Source organism: Penicillium griseofulvum (genome assembly GCF_001561935.1).
Source record: "Penicillium griseofulvum strain PG3 chromosome Unknown contig_79, whole genome shotgun sequence".
In the NCBI taxonomy this organism is placed as follows: Eukaryota; Fungi; Ascomycota; class Eurotiomycetes; order Eurotiales; family Aspergillaceae; genus Penicillium; species Penicillium griseofulvum.
This window is the reverse complement of record NW_024467420.1, coordinates 2,721,097-2,737,370: the sequence shown is the minus strand read 5'-3', so window position 1 is coordinate 2,737,370 and position 16,274 is coordinate 2,721,097. Positions and strand designations below refer to the sequence as shown.

Here is a 16,274-nt window from a genome sequence, read left to right as displayed (position 1 = left end):
TGCTCAGTGGTAGGGAGAAAAGCAGACCAGACAAACAATGTCAAGAGGATAATTTTCTATGCAGTGTACACGTCTCCTATGTACAGATCAATCAACCTCATCCGCCGACATCCAAGATCGGTCCGTGTAGCTTCTCGAAAAAATCGTGGTCACAAAAAAACGCTGCGGAAGGGCGGATACACATCGTTGCGCGGGGCGCGAGAGCGGAGACAGTTTGTTTGAATCCAGAACGCTAGCTGCTCATCTTCGACCGCTCCATCAATATTAATGGTATCGAAGGGTGGTTTAGTGGCTAGCGGCGGGCTTCTTCTCGCCGCCATCAACCTCCTTCATGAAGTTCCTGTAAAATAAGCAGTCAGTAAGACATTCGGGAGCTGATATTGAGATCAGATTCGTGGTCGGCAGTGGCTCTGTTCTCCGCGATGGTGTTGGACATACTGGACGAAGTTCTCCTCATCCTTCGAGGAGGCGTTGATAGGAGGACCCTGAGCGGTCTTGGGCTTCTCACCGCCAGACATGGCGAGCCAGGAACCAGCAAACATACTGCCGAGGGTGGCCATGGCGAGCTAATAAGAGGTTGAAGAGAACCCGGTCAACTTTCATGTTTCACTAGTACCCGCACGAAGCGCGAAGAGAAAGGGATGCCGAGCGCGCAGCGGCATTTTTGGAAAGATGAAAACTTACGACGTGGGAGCCGACCTTCTTGCCGGCGATTTGGTAGTAGACAACCATTTTGTAGGGTTGGAATTGAGGTATAACGAGAGGTTCAATTGGCAGCGATGTGGACGGAATCCTCAGGCTTGGACCAAACGACGAGGTCGGCACGGATACCGCCTTTCCTAATTTGGTTAGATAATTCACATGACTCTGTGTATGATTATATAAGGACGCTCGGGCACCCGGATGTATCCGATATCATGTGACATCCCGAAACGAGCGTCACAAGAGCATTGGCATATGAAGATCAATTTACACACGAGAACACCGAAGATTTGGCTTGGAAACAAAGGAGCGACAAAACTTAGACCGGAAGCTTTTGACAATGAACAATAGATGTCGAGTTTGGCCCTGAGATATTCCGTATATTACATTCTGTTCCATATTCCGAACCGGGAGAGATACCAACGGTACCTCGGGGGAAATATCTCATAGCTAATGCTGTATATTCCGGCTATGGCTGTGTCTTCCGGCTGTACGGAGTAGTGTGCGGTTAATATGAGAATCTCCTAATAATAACTTGTTTCTTCCCTTGCATTGCTTTCGCTCGTTTTTCTTCTTCACATTCTTTTTGTATTATATACCCCCTTTGTCTTGATCTCACTTGGCACGCAAATAAGCGTTGCTTGTTCAAAACGACTACATAACCCATAACTGACATATCATACTACTTTCGCAATGGTCAGGGGCGATCGTCAACAGGATGAACCACAATCTCCCCCGCAGGAGTTATTGGATAAGCCTGTAGTCCGAGAGAAGCTCCCCACAAAATTGCAACAGCTGGTTGATCGCGAGGATGAATTCTACGATGACCTCTACTCCCAATAGTATGTGAAATTCTAACTCTTCAAAATTTATCTTTTTGGTCGCAAGGAAATTGTTGTCGCGTGCTCGGAGTGGAGAGATGGAGTAATCCACGGTACTTCCCGGTTTGAGTCGATGACATACTACATGTAACACTCCAGAGCTTCGCCAACTCACCTCGAGCAAATCAACCCAGCGCCAAAAGCAAGAAAAGACAAAATAGAAACTAATGATGGGCACCTCGATTGACGGCAGCTCGGTCAACTCTACAGACACACCGTTCCGCTATGCTGCGTACGCTAATCGCATCCGCACGATCCTCCTGTCCGCTCATCGCTATGTCGCTTACACCTCAGACATCGGCGAGTCCTTCCGTCCGATCGCACACCCATGGCTTGTCCGCTCTGCCTACGCTATCTCCTGGTCATACCTGCTTGGTGATGTTGGTCATGAAGGCTACAAGGCCTATCTCCGAAACTGGAACGCACTAGCTCCCACAGATGAGACATACAAGGACGCTAGGCAGCCTTCGCAGAACCAGATTATCAAGGGCATGGTGACAGGTAACTTGACGATTGGCAACTCAGCCGATTCCAAAGATCAGCAACCAACCTGGCCGACCCCCGAGATCCCGCTCGCGGAGGACTACCGCATGGTCATGGCTAAGCGCGCAGTATTCCAGAGTATCGCGAGTATGGGATTGCCTGCGTTCACAATTCACAGTGTGGTCCGCTATTCTGGGCGGATGGTAAAGGATGTCAAGATTGCATTTATCCGTACCTGGACGCCGGTTGGGGTAAGTACCGTTTTCCTTTTGGGTGAGAACGTAAATTGGTGAATACGATGCTAAACACTGTCTCTTATAGCTTGGTCTTGCCGTTGTCCCCTTCCTTCCCTATATCTTCGATCACCCCGTTGATGAGGCCGTTGAATGGGTCTTCCGCACTGGTCTTCGTGCTTACGGCGGCGAAGCAGCCGTTCGCCCACTACCAGGCAAGAGCCTCCCTGCCCGGGAAGAGGAGGAAGTTCGTGCAGCAGCAGCGGCAGATCTCTCCTGGGACGAGTACAAGGCTGAGCGGGAGCGAGCGCGTGAACTCCGCCGCCAGTCAACTAACCCGGCCGGCAGCGGTGGAATTGCAGCGCTGACGAGCTGGTTTGGAAAGCCTGAATCGGAGTCAGATAAGAAGAAGAAGGAATGAGGCAAATACACCAATTTATATTCATCACTCTGACTGAGATGTTTTCTTCTGGCTGCTTCTGCCTGTTGCGGATGGGCGCATCTCCCCTACCACTTATTGTACATATCATTTCCCACTCTCTAACCTCCTATTCCTTCTGATATCCACTGGGATTTCTGATGTATCTACACCTGCCTGTTATAGACAAAAATACACATTATCTCCATTTTCCTACCTCGTTATAGTCTTTTGCTCATATCTCTGAAGGTAGTGAGGGCCCCTTTCCGATTTGTATCGTCATAGATGTGGCTAGTGAAGATTGTCTTGATGTCATATCTTCCCTGCTGCCCTAGAAGATCAATGACATGGCCAACAGCTCTCACAGAAAACAGTGAGCGTTGAAATATCTTGCTAGACTTCACCTGTACAATCCAGCTCTCCGATGCTGCTCAAAACAATAGAATATCTGAATACCGTTTACCCTAGACAGAGTCGGGTTAGTCTTACTCGAGAACCCATGGTTCCAGAACGTGGGGTAGACCCACACCTTCCAACAATTTATGCTTATAAGAGTAGGACCTGCCACTAGATTTTGTATTCTCTTTTCTAGCCGCATATGCTACTAAGTGAACGGGTGAAATCTAAACAGTCATGCGTCATTCAACACTTCAAACCCCTCCACTCGAACCGACTTGGTCTGATACTGCACAATCAAGCGAGCTAGCTTTAAGCGATCATCCCTACCAAGCGTCTGAGCTCTCTGTAAAGGGTTCTTCACAATCAACCCATCGTAGTCATGCTGAAACTCCACATCTGCCTCCCATTCGTACATTGGGCTCCGTTCTCTGAAGTAATAAGGCCGGCCATGCCTCACAACGACCTCGTACAGTTTGCGAAATTCCCGCGATTTTCCGGTCTTGATCTCCCCATTTGACAGTACCGCCACACTTGCATGCCACGGCATATCACCAAACAGATCACCTTGGCCCAGCAAGGGAATAGAGACCTTGTTTAGCCCTAATGAAGGGTGAATCGAGAGACGGATGTATTTTCCGAGTGTATCGTTAATGACGGCTTCATATGCCTGGGAAAACTGTGAGCCAGGGAGCCAGACATTCCAGGAAAAATAAAGCATCAAATATGTCATAGCATTAAGACTTACGATGAGCCGGTTGATCATGGTTTTCGCCATCTTGGACACCTCAGCCGCGTAGAGCGCCGGGTCGGCCGCGACAATAGGGTCAAGCCCCTTGGCCCATTTTAGATCCTCTGAGATGCGACTAAAATAGCTCTCGTATGTTGTTCTGGTATCTGGATTTGTCTTCAACTCAAGTTCAATGTCAAATTTGGGGTCGAAGTATGTGGGTGACATCAGTTTCTCCCTGACAGTGGCGACGAGACGGAGATAATCTGCCTTGGAGATTTTCTCGCCATCTCCTAGTCCCAGCAAGTTCATCAGCCGGACAAACTGGATAGAAGAAAAATGTTTCTCTTGGGCGATTTTGCGTATCTCAATGCCATAGTCGTAACATTCGTCGTCAGGGACACCGACCAGGTCTACACCGTCAGTCTATTTATTCCATTCTCGATAATGATATTCCTCCTTAGAAAGAACAAGGAATGCCATACCATTATATACTGGGCCATCACAAATGAGGATTAGTCGTGCACCGTAAGGATAGATCTTCGAGATATCCTCGCACAGGTGGTTCAATTTCGCCAAACCCAGTTCTTCTCCTAGATCTGCCCCATCTGCTAGCACTTTATCCTGGTTCGGACTTTTCCATGGAAATGCAGGTAAAACCATAGTTATCGGCCGGTTTGCCGTGATATTAATCTTTAACTTCTCAGGCATGGACTCGAATACCCTTCCGACGTCTTTCTGATGGCCATCTTTGCTCGAATGCAAGCAAAACCGCTTTAACACCTCGATAACCTTTTGAGGTACTTCGTCTGGATCGTATTCAAATTTCATTGTTAGTAGAATGGGAATTGGTGGATGTGTGTAGTGAATGGGGCCGTAAGGGTTCGGATGTTATTGTTATCCCTCGTGACAAGATCAACATCCCAGTGCAGATATAGTTTACTACGTACAGTATTTTATTTAGTTGCCTACACACTTTATATGTATTGTTACCTGAAGCAATACCTGTACTCTGTACAAATCCAGAACGTATCTACAAGATTTCTACACGGAGCGGGTAACTCCACAATGTAACTAACACCTGAGGAGTCACATTTTAGAATTCAAGCCTCATACACTACCAGCATTCCTCTATTTTCCAAATTTTGGGAGATATTTCCTTTTTGTTATTTGGAGTCTTGTCAACCAGCATGGGCCAGCCAAACATATCCCAGAGCAATGCAACTGGATGCTCGACGACTGGTACATCTCACTCAACGCCGCCGGCCACTACCTATACTACTCTCACCGAAGAATCCCCTCTATTTATTCCCCCAGATCCTCGCCAACAAGACGAAAACCGCAAAGCTGAGAACAATGAGATCCCTGATGGAGGTCTGGTGGCCTGGACCCAAGTTCTGACCGGACACCTGGTTGTGTTCAATGTATGGGGCTATATCACATCGTAAGGGGCCCCTGTCAAACCTGATGCCAATCTCACCCGTTGATGCGATATAGATATGGATTCTTTCAGGAATACTACGTCAAAACTCTTGATGTCAGCCCAGCAAATGCGTCTTGGATCGGAGCGGTGCAGATGTTCCTCGTCCATTTCCTGGCCACTTTCTCAGGCAGAGCAATGGACGCGGGTTATCTGAGACAATGCATTACCCTTGGGTGCCTTCTTCAAGTTACTGGAGCATTCGCGACCTCATTCGGCACAAAGTTATGGCATTTTTGGCTAGCGCAAGGTATCGTCAGTGGAATTGGCCACGGACTCGTCTTCAGCCCCATAATCTCGCTATATGCGACATACTTCAACTCCAAGCGAGTGATGGCCGTCTCGCTGGCTTCTTGTGGGGCAGCGACTGGAGGGATGGTTTTCCCAGTGGTTGCTTATAAGTGTTTCAACAATATTGGCTTCGCATGGACTGTCCGAATCATGGCGGCCATTATCCTATTCAACAGCGTTATAATTATCAAGTTTACCAGGTCTCGGATTATACCTCGTCGTCCTCCTCCCTGGGTTGACTTCAGCGCGTTCCGCGAACGCCCTTACCTGATTTTTTCAATCGGCTCATTCCTGATCTTTGAGGGAATTTACTTTGCGTACATCTATGTAAGTTATTTCTTTGTTCCACATTGGGTTGGCAACCTAACTAATAACACTCGCAGCTTCGACAATATGCCCAGGCTCACACAGGATTTACAGCATCTGATTCACTCCTCCTCCTCATCCTAATGAATGGCGTGGGTGTTCCGTCCCGCATCGCCTCGGCGTTCGTGGCGGACCGGTGGCTGGGTGCAGTAAGGACTTGCATTGCAGTCTCAATCCCTTGCGGCATCGTCATTCTAGGGTGGATTGGTGTACACACCCAGGTTGGCATGTTCATTTGGGCTACAGTCTATGGATTACTGGTGAATTGTGCGCAAAGTCAATTGCCGGCTGCAAATGCCTACTTTGGATCCAAAGACCCAGAAAAATCCGGCACACGTGTTGGGATGATTACCACTATCAATAGCATTCCGCTGCTGACTGGACCTTATATCGCAGGACAGCTGATCGCGTTAGGGGGAGGCGATTACCTGTACGCACAATTGTTCGGGGGTATTTGTATCCTAACTGGAGCATTGTTCGTAATCGGGTCTCACTTTTCGGGGGCTTAAATTGGCTTAAAATTACTATACATGATTGTACTTTGTTTATAGACATTGTGTCTTACAGAATCTTATTTAAAATTAGGTAGTAATAACATAAACCTGTTTAGTATGTCCCATTAATTTTGTTATTATTCTCACATGAAAATATAAATACATTCCTGGTTAATCAGGCTTGAAGGCTTGGGATACCTCATTTGAGTCAAAAAGCGTGACCAAAACGTGACCCCTCTCTATTTCGGAATGACCTTCCTACGATTTCTCCCCATCTCACGGGACTTTTCCAACGGAGTATTACACAAGATGTTCCTCAAACCTCTCCATTACCACCTTCCATTATTCCCTGGATTCCAATTACTGGACGTGGCGGCCCCACTGGACATTCTCAACATCCGCACACAGTATCCTGACACATCAAACATCACCCTGACTGTATCAGCCGCAACTTTGGACCCAGTCTCGGTGAAACCAATTCCACCCGCTAAGGCACAATGGCGATTTGATCTACCCAACATCAATACAGCTTGCAATCAGCAAATGTTGCCACAATGTACCTTCAATGACATGATCTCTGCCCTGAAAGCGGGGAAAGTTGCCGAGGATGGGAGTGGTGAATTCAAACCTATCGATGTATTGATCATCCCAGGTGGCCCAGGGACACGTCTGAACCGTATTTACGGCACTAATACATCCAATGAAATCAAAGTTTCTAACACGCAGGAGGTTCAGGACTTTCTGACTGCCGTTGCGCCCTATGTCCGCCACAGTATCATTACTGTTTGCACGGGTAGCCATGTCCTCTCGCAGACTGGGCTTCTGGATGGACGCCAAGTAACTACAAACTCAGCCCGCTATGACGATGTCACTAGCCAAACGAGCGAAGTGAGATGGCAACGTAACAGACGGTGGCTACGTGATAGTGTTCCTAAGGATGTGGTGCCTGACGGCCTGTCGTTGCTACCTGGAATTGAGATCTGGTCGTCTGCTGGGATCACTGCAGGGATGGATGTGATGTTGGAGTTTATTTCGGCCCATTATGGTGGTATTGCAGTAGGGAGGGAGACTGCGAAGCGGATGGAGTATCGCTGGGAGCGAGAAAAGGAAGCTTCTTACTTCTTGTGAATGGGGTTGCCACAAAAAAATTTACCAAGCTTACAGATGGGCTCTATTTTTCTTGATCATCGCTTCGGAGGTAATACTCGGTGCGAATCTCTAATCCTACGTAATGGGATCTCTATATAGTGGAAGCGTCTGTTGTATTCACCACGTAGCGAGGCAGATAGGGAAAGAAATGAACAGGAGAGGAGATCTAACTGGCTACATAACTCTGACCCGATGGGGAATGACGGAGCTTTGGGAGTGGAATACCCCCCGGTTTTAGTATAAATATAGTTAAGCCGTGAAGTTGGAGCGATTTGACCTTCACTTCTCGCGATGTATCAGCTTTCAGTTATCAGAACCAATGTAATATTACGTCTACATGTTACCTTTGCCCGAGAAAGCTTTTACCAGAGACATATAATGGCTCCCATCTATCCCGACCTCTCGTGTAAGATATTCCTAAATTTAGCCCTGGAGACAGCATATACCAAATCATGGTTGAACAATCAGCTCAACAACCATAGAATTCTTTGGAATAACATCTTTGACTGGCCAAATAGTACCAACATTGTTTACGATACAGCGTATCTATCTACGGAGTATCTACGGAGTATATTATCCATATTATTGTTCTTTAGGGCTCTTGGATGAAAAACCTAACCCAGATATACGAAAACAGTCGTACTCCGAGTCATGCACTGGTTTCAGTACACAAATAGTCAGACATTAGAATTTAATTTTATATTTCTTGTGCAACAGCATAGTTCCCATTGAACCGAACAGAAACTATCAGAGGTGCAAAAATGACGAGGGGGCACATGGAAGGATGAATACATCCTTTAACCCAGAGCATAAGAGACTGGGAGTTAAGCGTGGCAATAGAAAGCCCCCAAATTCCAACACAGGACTTGAGGATACCATCCCTATAAATTACGAGTGCATTCGAAAACTGAATTTACCCCTTCCCAATCCCTGGCTGCAACCCTGCCCCAGTCTATCATGAACTATATCAAAATGCTAGCACCGACGGTAGTGGAAGTCACCCCTCGCCTAGACCTGATCTCTTTAGACCGCATCACTTCCACCTCAAAGACCCAAGTATCCTTCCTCTCAACACCACACCCAGTCCCCAAACCTGAAGCCGCCACTGACAACCATTTCGACACACCGGAAATATGTCCCATATTAAACCGCCTAAAGGCAGATGAAATAATGAACATCGTGGAACGTTACGGCTCCCATGAGCGCACAACCGCTGACGGTGAATGGCTGGGCCGGTCCTCGTTCATGCCACGCGTGCAGACACACATCGCTGCCAACAGGGCTATTCCTATGGTTCTACCTGCTTTTCCAATGAAGAGTAATAATCGCATGGACAAAGTGCTAGGTTCACTTCCAGATTTGGGAGATGAGCTTGGATTGGCACGGTTGGTGAATCTTTGTCAGGATATCAAGGCTGTTTATCCTCCTGGTGCGGTTGTGGTTATTGTTACAGATGGGATTTGTTACAATGGTGAGATATAAACTATCTTTCTTGTTTGGGTATCACATATAGGATCTAATGCTAATTTGATATCTGATTTTAGATCTTACAGGGATTTCCGATGAGGAGGTCTGGGAATATGGGAATCGACTGCGGAAGATCGCTCTCGAGAAGGGATATGCTTGTATTCAGTTCCATCGCATTATGAATATGCTTGGTCTTTATACTGGGGCGCATATCTCCAAGTCGGATTATGTGAAGCTTTGCGGTATATCAAGGACTGAACTTTATCGACGGTGTGGACGGCCGGGATTTGATGTTGATAAGTTTTTGAAAAGCGATGAGGATTACCTGAGAACTTATAATGGTAGGTGGATGGCATTTAAGTCTAGCCAATGTCTCATGGCTGATTGATTGCAGGATACGACAAATTCATGAAAGTTGACCTGAAATTCAGCCCAGTGACTAAAGACTGCGCTGGTCCCAAGCAATATAAGAAGAGGATCAAGATCATTGCGAAGGCAATGATTGTACGCGGAGTGGTAGGTTATTTCGAGAGCTATATAGAACAAGTCTGACTTGGTGGATCATAGGAGTACGCGGACCTAGTACGCCAAATTTACCCTGACTCATTGCGTCTCTCCATTCATCCTTCATCAGGTCAAACAAAGCTATCGTGTCCCCTTATCCCACAAAAGAACTCATTTTCAATGAGCCCTTGGCACTGTAGTGTTGCAGTGACAACTGCAGGGGAATTTATAACAGCTCACCAAGCTACACACCGGCAGAAGTTTGACCTCATTACGAAGAATGGTCAACCCTATTTCTTCCGTGAGAGCTCACCACTCTTTGATTGGAATACCAGAGTTGACTTTGAGCACAATTATGGGAGAAACCTGGTTATTAGGGCGCATAAACCGAATGATCAAGAACTATCTGACTCAGACTTGGACAAGTTGGCACTTTTGGCTATTCAACAGAATAGTGTATCTTTTGTCTCTATAACTCCAATATCCTGACAGAAATACCATGTTGGCTATTGTCTTAGGGTTTGATAGATGTAGTCATACAAATCTACCAATTTTCATGAACCCACACAATATACGAAAGATGCAATATCCACGGTATCATAGAGGGCACTTTACCAGGAACCTGGCGGTGTTGACATTTCTCTTGTTATGTATTCAGATTCCTAATATGTTGGATGCTATCAAATAGCAGGGATATGTGTTGTCCATGTTTCTTTGTACACCACATCGGGCATTGATCTATGAAAGCCTCAATCCAATGAGTTATACTACATTCTGGGACTAAAAACTTTCCAAATTCAAAGCTTACAATTACAATTTAATTCTATAAGACTTTAAAAAGAAAGATTCTACTCATCTCATTCACAGGCTCACGTCCACATCTACAAGACCACACTTGGACACATTTCATACATCTGTACAAAAGAAAACAGAAACGCAAACAATTGATCACAAACAGGAATAGATGGAGATGAAATAAGGGCAGGGAAGAAGCCGTCAGCTCTGTGAAAAAAAAATGCCACCCAAATCCAATATTAATGTGCAAATCCAAGACGGAATGACCAATAGTTCATCAGAGCTTTAAAGCAGGAGCCAAAATTAGAGAAGAGCTTTCATCCCAAATTTTGTTGTCCCAGCGCCATTGAGAGAAGTAAAGGGGATAAAAAAAAGTATTTGGTGAACAAAAGGGGGAATATGTCAAGAAAGGGAGGGAAAAAAAAAGATAACGCGACACACGCAGTGACGACCAACCGTCGCTCGGAGTATCATGTTTGAGAAGAAAAGTGGTCAAAAATTGCACAAAAAGAAGAGATACGTGATATATGACATGGAAGTCCTTGGTGGATGGACAATGAAAATGAAGCTTTGTGCAGTCTCTCTGTCCCTACCTCTGTCGGAGGGTGGGGAGAGCATGGGTGCGTTGAAAGAAGCAGTTATCTCAGAAGAAATAAGAGTCTTCCAAGGCCCGGTGCTCTCTTATTGTCGTAGGGTCCAAAAAGGGAGGTGTGACGGAAGGAGTAGTGTGAACGTCTTATTATCGAAAGCATGTCTAGTTCCATCCCAATGAGTTCTCCGCCATAACGGGGGCGCTGATCATCTGAGAGCGAGCAGTCCCACGGCTACCATGGCTAGGGACACGGCCACCGGCAGCGAACATGGAGCCAGCGGCGGAACCTCCCTGGCTCATCTGCTCAACGGTCGAGCTTGAGCGCTGGTGCAGCTGCTTTCTCTTGCGGTAGCGGCGCGCAACCCAGAACATACCAGCACCGTACGCGGCAGCACCGGCCACAACACCTACTCCAATTCCAACAGAGCTAGCTTTAGCCTTGGAGCTACCGCCAGAGCCATCGGTGTTGTCGTTGTTGCCATTATCCGGGCCATCGTCACTGCCGCTGTTGTTGTTGCCACCTGTCGAGTCGCTGTTACCACTAGGGTAGTTTCCAGAGAACTCGAGGGGAATTGTGGGGTCAACCATTGCCATTAATGAGCGGGTGGAGTTGCTGGCCTGGTTGTAGAGAGCGGAATTGGGGTTAACCTTGAGTGCTTGCAGGGCGTCGACCTTGTCACGAGGGAAATAGAAGATAGCAATGGTAGCATTATAGCCAGTGGACTTCCAGTTATAGTAAGGCTCAATGGCAAACATGACTGGGCTATCCTTAGCAGAGAGGCCTGGCAAAGCGTATTCAATAGCCTGAGGGGTATAGTTGAAGATCTGCGACGACGACAAGGGAGTGGTTGCAACAAACGACCAGGGCAGCAAGCTGTTGAAACCGAGTTGGAGCAACATAGAGTCAGAAGGAGGCTCATTCACCTGGTGCGATGGAGTAATAGAGCCGGGAAGCGATGGCGGTGCCGTGGGCTTCGCGGTCTCACCGGAGGCAGAGCTCTGGGTGGTACTGACGGTAGGCACGATAAGGATTGTAGATGGCATCCAGTCGTTGTCATTGGAGGTGGGGGGTGTAACCGTCTCCGCAGTTGTCTGAGGCTCCATAGTGGTCTTGGTCGTGCTCACTTCTTCGCTCGTCGAAGTTGTGGAAGTCGACAAGGGAAGGGGTGTGGAGGCTGGGCGAGAGTTGGATATGGGAACCTTGGAGCTCTCGTGATAACCAGGAAGAGAGGCGGTAGTGGTAGTGCCGAACAGAGGAGCCGAGGCCGTGGTAGAACCAGAGACAGTTTCAGATCCAGAAGTAGAGGAAGATCCAGAGCTGGTCGAGTGTGGGACAGGAACTGACCCAAGTGGGTTCGTCGGGGTGGGAATGACACCGGTATTGGTACCTGGCAGGGTAGGAATGATGCCAGTCGATTTAGGTGGCAGAAGACTACCACCACTGGACATGGACGTGCTCGAAATCAAAGCAGTGCTGCCAGTGCTAGTAGATGTGACACCAACCAGGGAATCCACGCTTGAAACGAGACTGCCGATGAGGTCGCCGGAAGTCGAAGTTGCAGTTCCCGTGGGGGTGGTCGACGGTGAGCTGGTAGCGGAAGCAGGCACGCTGACGGGAATGGTCGGTGAACTAAAAGCCCCAGAGGACAAGGTAGCACTAGTGCTGTTGCCGGTGGAAGACTTATCACCTAGACCCAAAAGCTCAGTGAGATCTAACCCCGAGCTCGCCGTGCTTGAGCTCGCCGTGCTTGAGCTGGTCGTGCTTGAGCTTGCCGTGCTTGAGCTTGCCGTGCTTGAGCTACTGATCTTGTTGGCGCTAGAGGAGCCAGTCGATGTCGCAGAGACGGGGCTGTTGGTTGTTGATTCGCCGACAAGACCCAGGTCTGAGGCCAGGCCACCAACGAGACCGTTACTAGAGGTTTTAGTCGAAGTCTGGACGGAGGAGTCGACCGCCGATCCCTGTTTCCGTGTGGTTTCCGCATCGGTAGATGCGGCCTCAGAGCTCTTCTTACTTGTGATCTCCGTGCTCGAACCCTCGGTGTGCTGCGTAATCGTCGTGGTGGTGGCGGTCGGTTCACCGCCAATGACCGTAGTACCGGTAATACGGTGTGTGATCTCGGGGTTCTTGGGGTCGATCGAGATGGTTACAACAACGACCTCCTGTCCCTTCTGGGGCTGAGCCGTGGCAGAGTTTCCGGGGGTGGTAGTAGTGGTGGAGGAAGAGACCTGGGTAGGTCTCGAGTTGTCGAATAGGTCGTCGAGGCTCAATTCAGGGTTAGCCTCCGCACTTCTGCGAATCGTTCGCTTGACTTCCTGCGGGAAGTACCAGCGCGGCCGCTGGACGTGCGCTTCGGGGGCATCTTGAGCTGCGACGAGCTGGAGGCCGCCTACAGTGAGGAAGGCCGCGAGAACGGAGATGGCGTCGGGACGCATGTTGAACTATGTACGTGATGGCTCAGAGCAAGTCCAAGGTCAGTGTACAAAAATGCGATAACCACCGTCTGTCAACACCTCATGAACGATCAAGGGGGTGTGACAAGAGGTATATCGCCTAGAATATTCTAGTTTCCAACACAACCGGACTTCGGGCAGTTGTAATAAATTCACAATTGCAAGATTATTGTATCCAACGTCTCGATGGCAACCAATGAGACAGACCGAATCGGTGTAAACAATAATTCGACGATTAACGAATGGAAAGGGAAATCCGAAACGATCCCCAAAGGCGAAAAACGAGTGTGGGCTTCGAAAAGCTGTAAGGAGCGAATGACTACTTTCTGTAAAACCGTCCGGGCAACGGGATCAGAGAAAGAGAAAACGGGCGATGCGAGCGACCGATGCAAGGGGATGTTGTCCCAGGTCAAAAACGCTGTTGAAAGTCAACAGGTGAACACAGCAAAAACAGACAAGGGAGAGAAAGGAAGGAGCAAAATGAGTGAATGAGGTCAAAGGATCAGAAAAGAAGAGGATCACTTCATCATCAGGGGGGGGGGGAAAGGAATGGGGGGGCGGGACACGTTGTGGCAGCGTCAACAAGGGTAATTTACGGTAAATTACATGTTTTAGTGTATTTAATGAGTTGGTCCGGGCATTTGGCAGGTGCATGGGATGTGGCCACGCACTTCTAAGGTTACCCCTGAGCGTTTACATAGTCATAAGTCATATATGACTACGGAGTATACGGAGACTGGATCCTGTTCCTCCAGGGCTACAACATTGAACCTTTAATTCATAAATGTATACTCCGTATCCTGATCTGATTATAAACTTGTATTATCTACCATACATAACAATAGCTAGTAACCTATAAGGTTCATTCCAAGGCCCTCATCTGAAACCAGATAGCTAAGAGACACCTGCATAATATCTCCAAGCCACGGTAGTTAGGCAGTGTAGCCGGTACTTTATATTCTGTACTATAGTGAAATAGTGAATGGGTAATAATAAATGTCCATCGGGAAACGAATGAGCTAATATCCTATAGGTCTACGATCACTTTGTACTGATACATCAACTAGAGCCCTCTTCGGCATGTACTGTTGTACATATAGGACGGAGGACGGAGGACGGAATACTTGGACCATATTTGCGTTTTCATTTCCCATTACGGCGTTTGTCTGTGTGACAATAGTACGAATATATTCCGGCCATTGCGAATTAACGAGCTTGATGAGATGATAATTTATACATATCTTGAGGTAATCAATCCATAAACTACATCCATATTTCATATCTATATTATATCTGTTAGGAACCGAGTACTACAACATATAAAATCCGAAGAATCAAAATTAAGTTTTTGCACAATGTAACACAATGGCACTTGATAATTTACCCCTGTCAAAAAGAAAACATAAAAAAAAAGTCCGAGCGTAAAGCGTTTTTCATTTAAGCCGATCAATATCATTAGCTTGGAGACTATTGAGAGGAAAGAAGAAAAAAAAAGAAAAAAAAAAACCGTAATGGAGTCAAAGCTAACCTAAGCCGCATATCACAATATACAATATAAATGAAAAGTCAAGACGACCTCGGAATTCCTACGAATTTCGTTCCCAAAGTCTAAGCCCGGACCTCGGGAGGCGTTAATTAAGTGGGTCCCTTCCCACACGCGTTCCTGGGAGTGTCGAGAATAAAAGAAGTGCGTGACCCCAATTATCTCTTTACAACATACTTCATAGTACGTCCTTGGAAGTTGATGACTTTTTTCGGCTCACATTACCATTATTGTTAGTGGCTTGAGCCCGGTCGTGTACACTTAGCTACTTCTGGCTTAGGATCAACAAAGAAACCAAATCAGCGAGGTGACTCGCAGCTGTTGAGTGCAATAAGAGAGTTGGTATTCTGTGGAAGTTCTTTTATTTTGATGTCTGAGACAGGGATTATCTTCAAATGTTACTTAGCTTACGAGTACTTCGTACGGCGTAACCCGTACACTGTACGACATCACTAGTTCAACCCACTTTGTATGGAAGTAGGGGATGAGCCCAAATTTGGTCAAACCCCGGCAGATATTAAGCATGTTTCACGCTCGAAGCTTTAGGTTTTTTTTTCTCCAGAATATTAAATTAATAAAAGCAACTGACATGAACACCTGCTCATAATTTAAGTATTCTACAAAATCTGCGTCCAAAGCCGAGCTTTCAATTTTTTTTTAAAAAAAAAAATGATATAATACACCACGTGCCCTTTGCTCCCCGATCGGAATGGAGGAGTCGGCAGCTGCCATTTCCCCTCATTCTTGTCGTCATTTTCAGATGCTCAGCATTCCTAGTGTGTTTGAGATTGTGCCAACCAATGCCAAATGGTGTGAAACCAACTGAGCCGAGAGACCCCAGTCTTGTCACCTTCAATTCTTTTTTTTTTCCCTTCTGTTGCTATAAAGTCTTGTCTCTTGAGCTTTATCTAGGGGTTTGTGGCTGCATGCTGCATAAAACCTCGAGATTGAGCGTTTAAAAATGCAGGAACCAAGAACCGAGCATACAAGCTTATGCGAGAGCCATGAATTGTCCACGGGTTTACTCCGTAATTAAAAATTGACTCAGCCACATCCTCTTTGTCTAACCTACAGATCCCAGGTCAGCTTTACAGAGTAGTTTTGGCTCTCTTTCTATTGTCTAGGTACTAGGTTTACTTCCGGTATTTTTTTTTTTTAATAGCATTTTTATATACAATGTACATAATATTCCAGGGGCTCATCAACCGTACCATGGATGAGTGCAGACGCTAGCCCTGTTCCTGAGCGCTACAGCTCCAGTCTCCACCCTTCATCCTTGGTTTTAGCCTGTATTTATTG

At 47.0% G+C, this 16,274-nt stretch overlaps 6 protein-coding genes across 6 annotated transcripts; 3 read left to right on the top strand and 3 right to left on the bottom strand.

Moving 5' to 3' along the window:
• Positions 1-285: 285 nt before the first annotated feature.
• PGRI_009220 (ATP19 family protein) lies at positions 286-732 on the bottom strand (the record flags this gene model as incomplete). Its single annotated transcript, XM_040788635.1, has 3 exons — positions 286-340; positions 439-566; positions 685-732. The coding sequence occupies 3 exons, from the start codon at positions 730-732 to the stop codon at positions 286-288; spliced, it is 231 nt and encodes a 76-aa protein (XP_040652407.1).
• Positions 733-1,395: 663 nt separating this feature from the next.
• Positions 1,396-2,720, top strand: PGRI_009210 (uncharacterized protein; the record flags this gene model as incomplete). The annotated part of the gene is made up of 3 exons (XM_040788634.1): positions 1,396-1,544; positions 1,777-2,317; positions 2,388-2,720. 3 exons carry the CDS (start codon positions 1,396-1,398, stop codon positions 2,718-2,720), a joined length of 1,023 nt encoding a protein of 340 aa, XP_040652406.1.
• Positions 2,721-3,348: 628 nt separating this feature from the next.
• Positions 3,349-4,674, bottom strand: PGRI_009200 (isocyanide synthase family protein; the record flags this gene model as incomplete). The annotated part of the gene is made up of 3 exons (XM_040788633.1): positions 3,349-3,792; positions 3,862-4,256; positions 4,329-4,674. The coding sequence occupies 3 exons, from the start codon at positions 4,672-4,674 to the stop codon at positions 3,349-3,351; spliced, it is 1,185 nt and encodes a 394-aa protein (XP_040652405.1).
• Positions 4,675-5,033: 359 nt separating this feature from the next.
• PGRI_009190 (Major facilitator superfamily domain, general substrate transporter) lies at positions 5,034-7,602 on the top strand (the record flags this gene model as incomplete). Its single annotated transcript, XM_040788632.1, has 4 exons — positions 5,034-5,287; positions 5,341-5,941; positions 5,998-6,430; positions 6,683-7,602. 4 exons carry the CDS (start codon positions 5,034-5,036, stop codon positions 7,600-7,602), a joined length of 2,208 nt encoding a protein of 735 aa, XP_040652404.1.
• A 993-nt stretch (positions 7,603-8,595) lies between these two features.
• On the top strand, positions 8,596-9,642 carry PGRI_009180 (isocyanide synthase family protein; the record flags this gene model as incomplete). Its single annotated transcript, XM_040788631.1, has 3 exons — positions 8,596-9,094; positions 9,168-9,431; positions 9,485-9,642. The coding sequence occupies 3 exons, from the start codon at positions 8,596-8,598 to the stop codon at positions 9,640-9,642; spliced, it is 921 nt and encodes a 306-aa protein (XP_040652403.1).
• A 1,501-nt stretch (positions 9,643-11,143) lies between these two features.
• PGRI_009170 (putative mucin family signaling protein Msb2) lies at positions 11,144-13,414 on the bottom strand (the record flags this gene model as incomplete). Its single annotated transcript, XM_040788630.1, has 1 exon — positions 11,144-13,414. One exon carries the CDS (start codon positions 13,412-13,414, stop codon positions 11,144-11,146), a length of 2,271 nt encoding a protein of 756 aa, XP_040652402.1.
• Between the last annotated feature and the right edge of the window lie 2,860 nt (positions 13,415-16,274).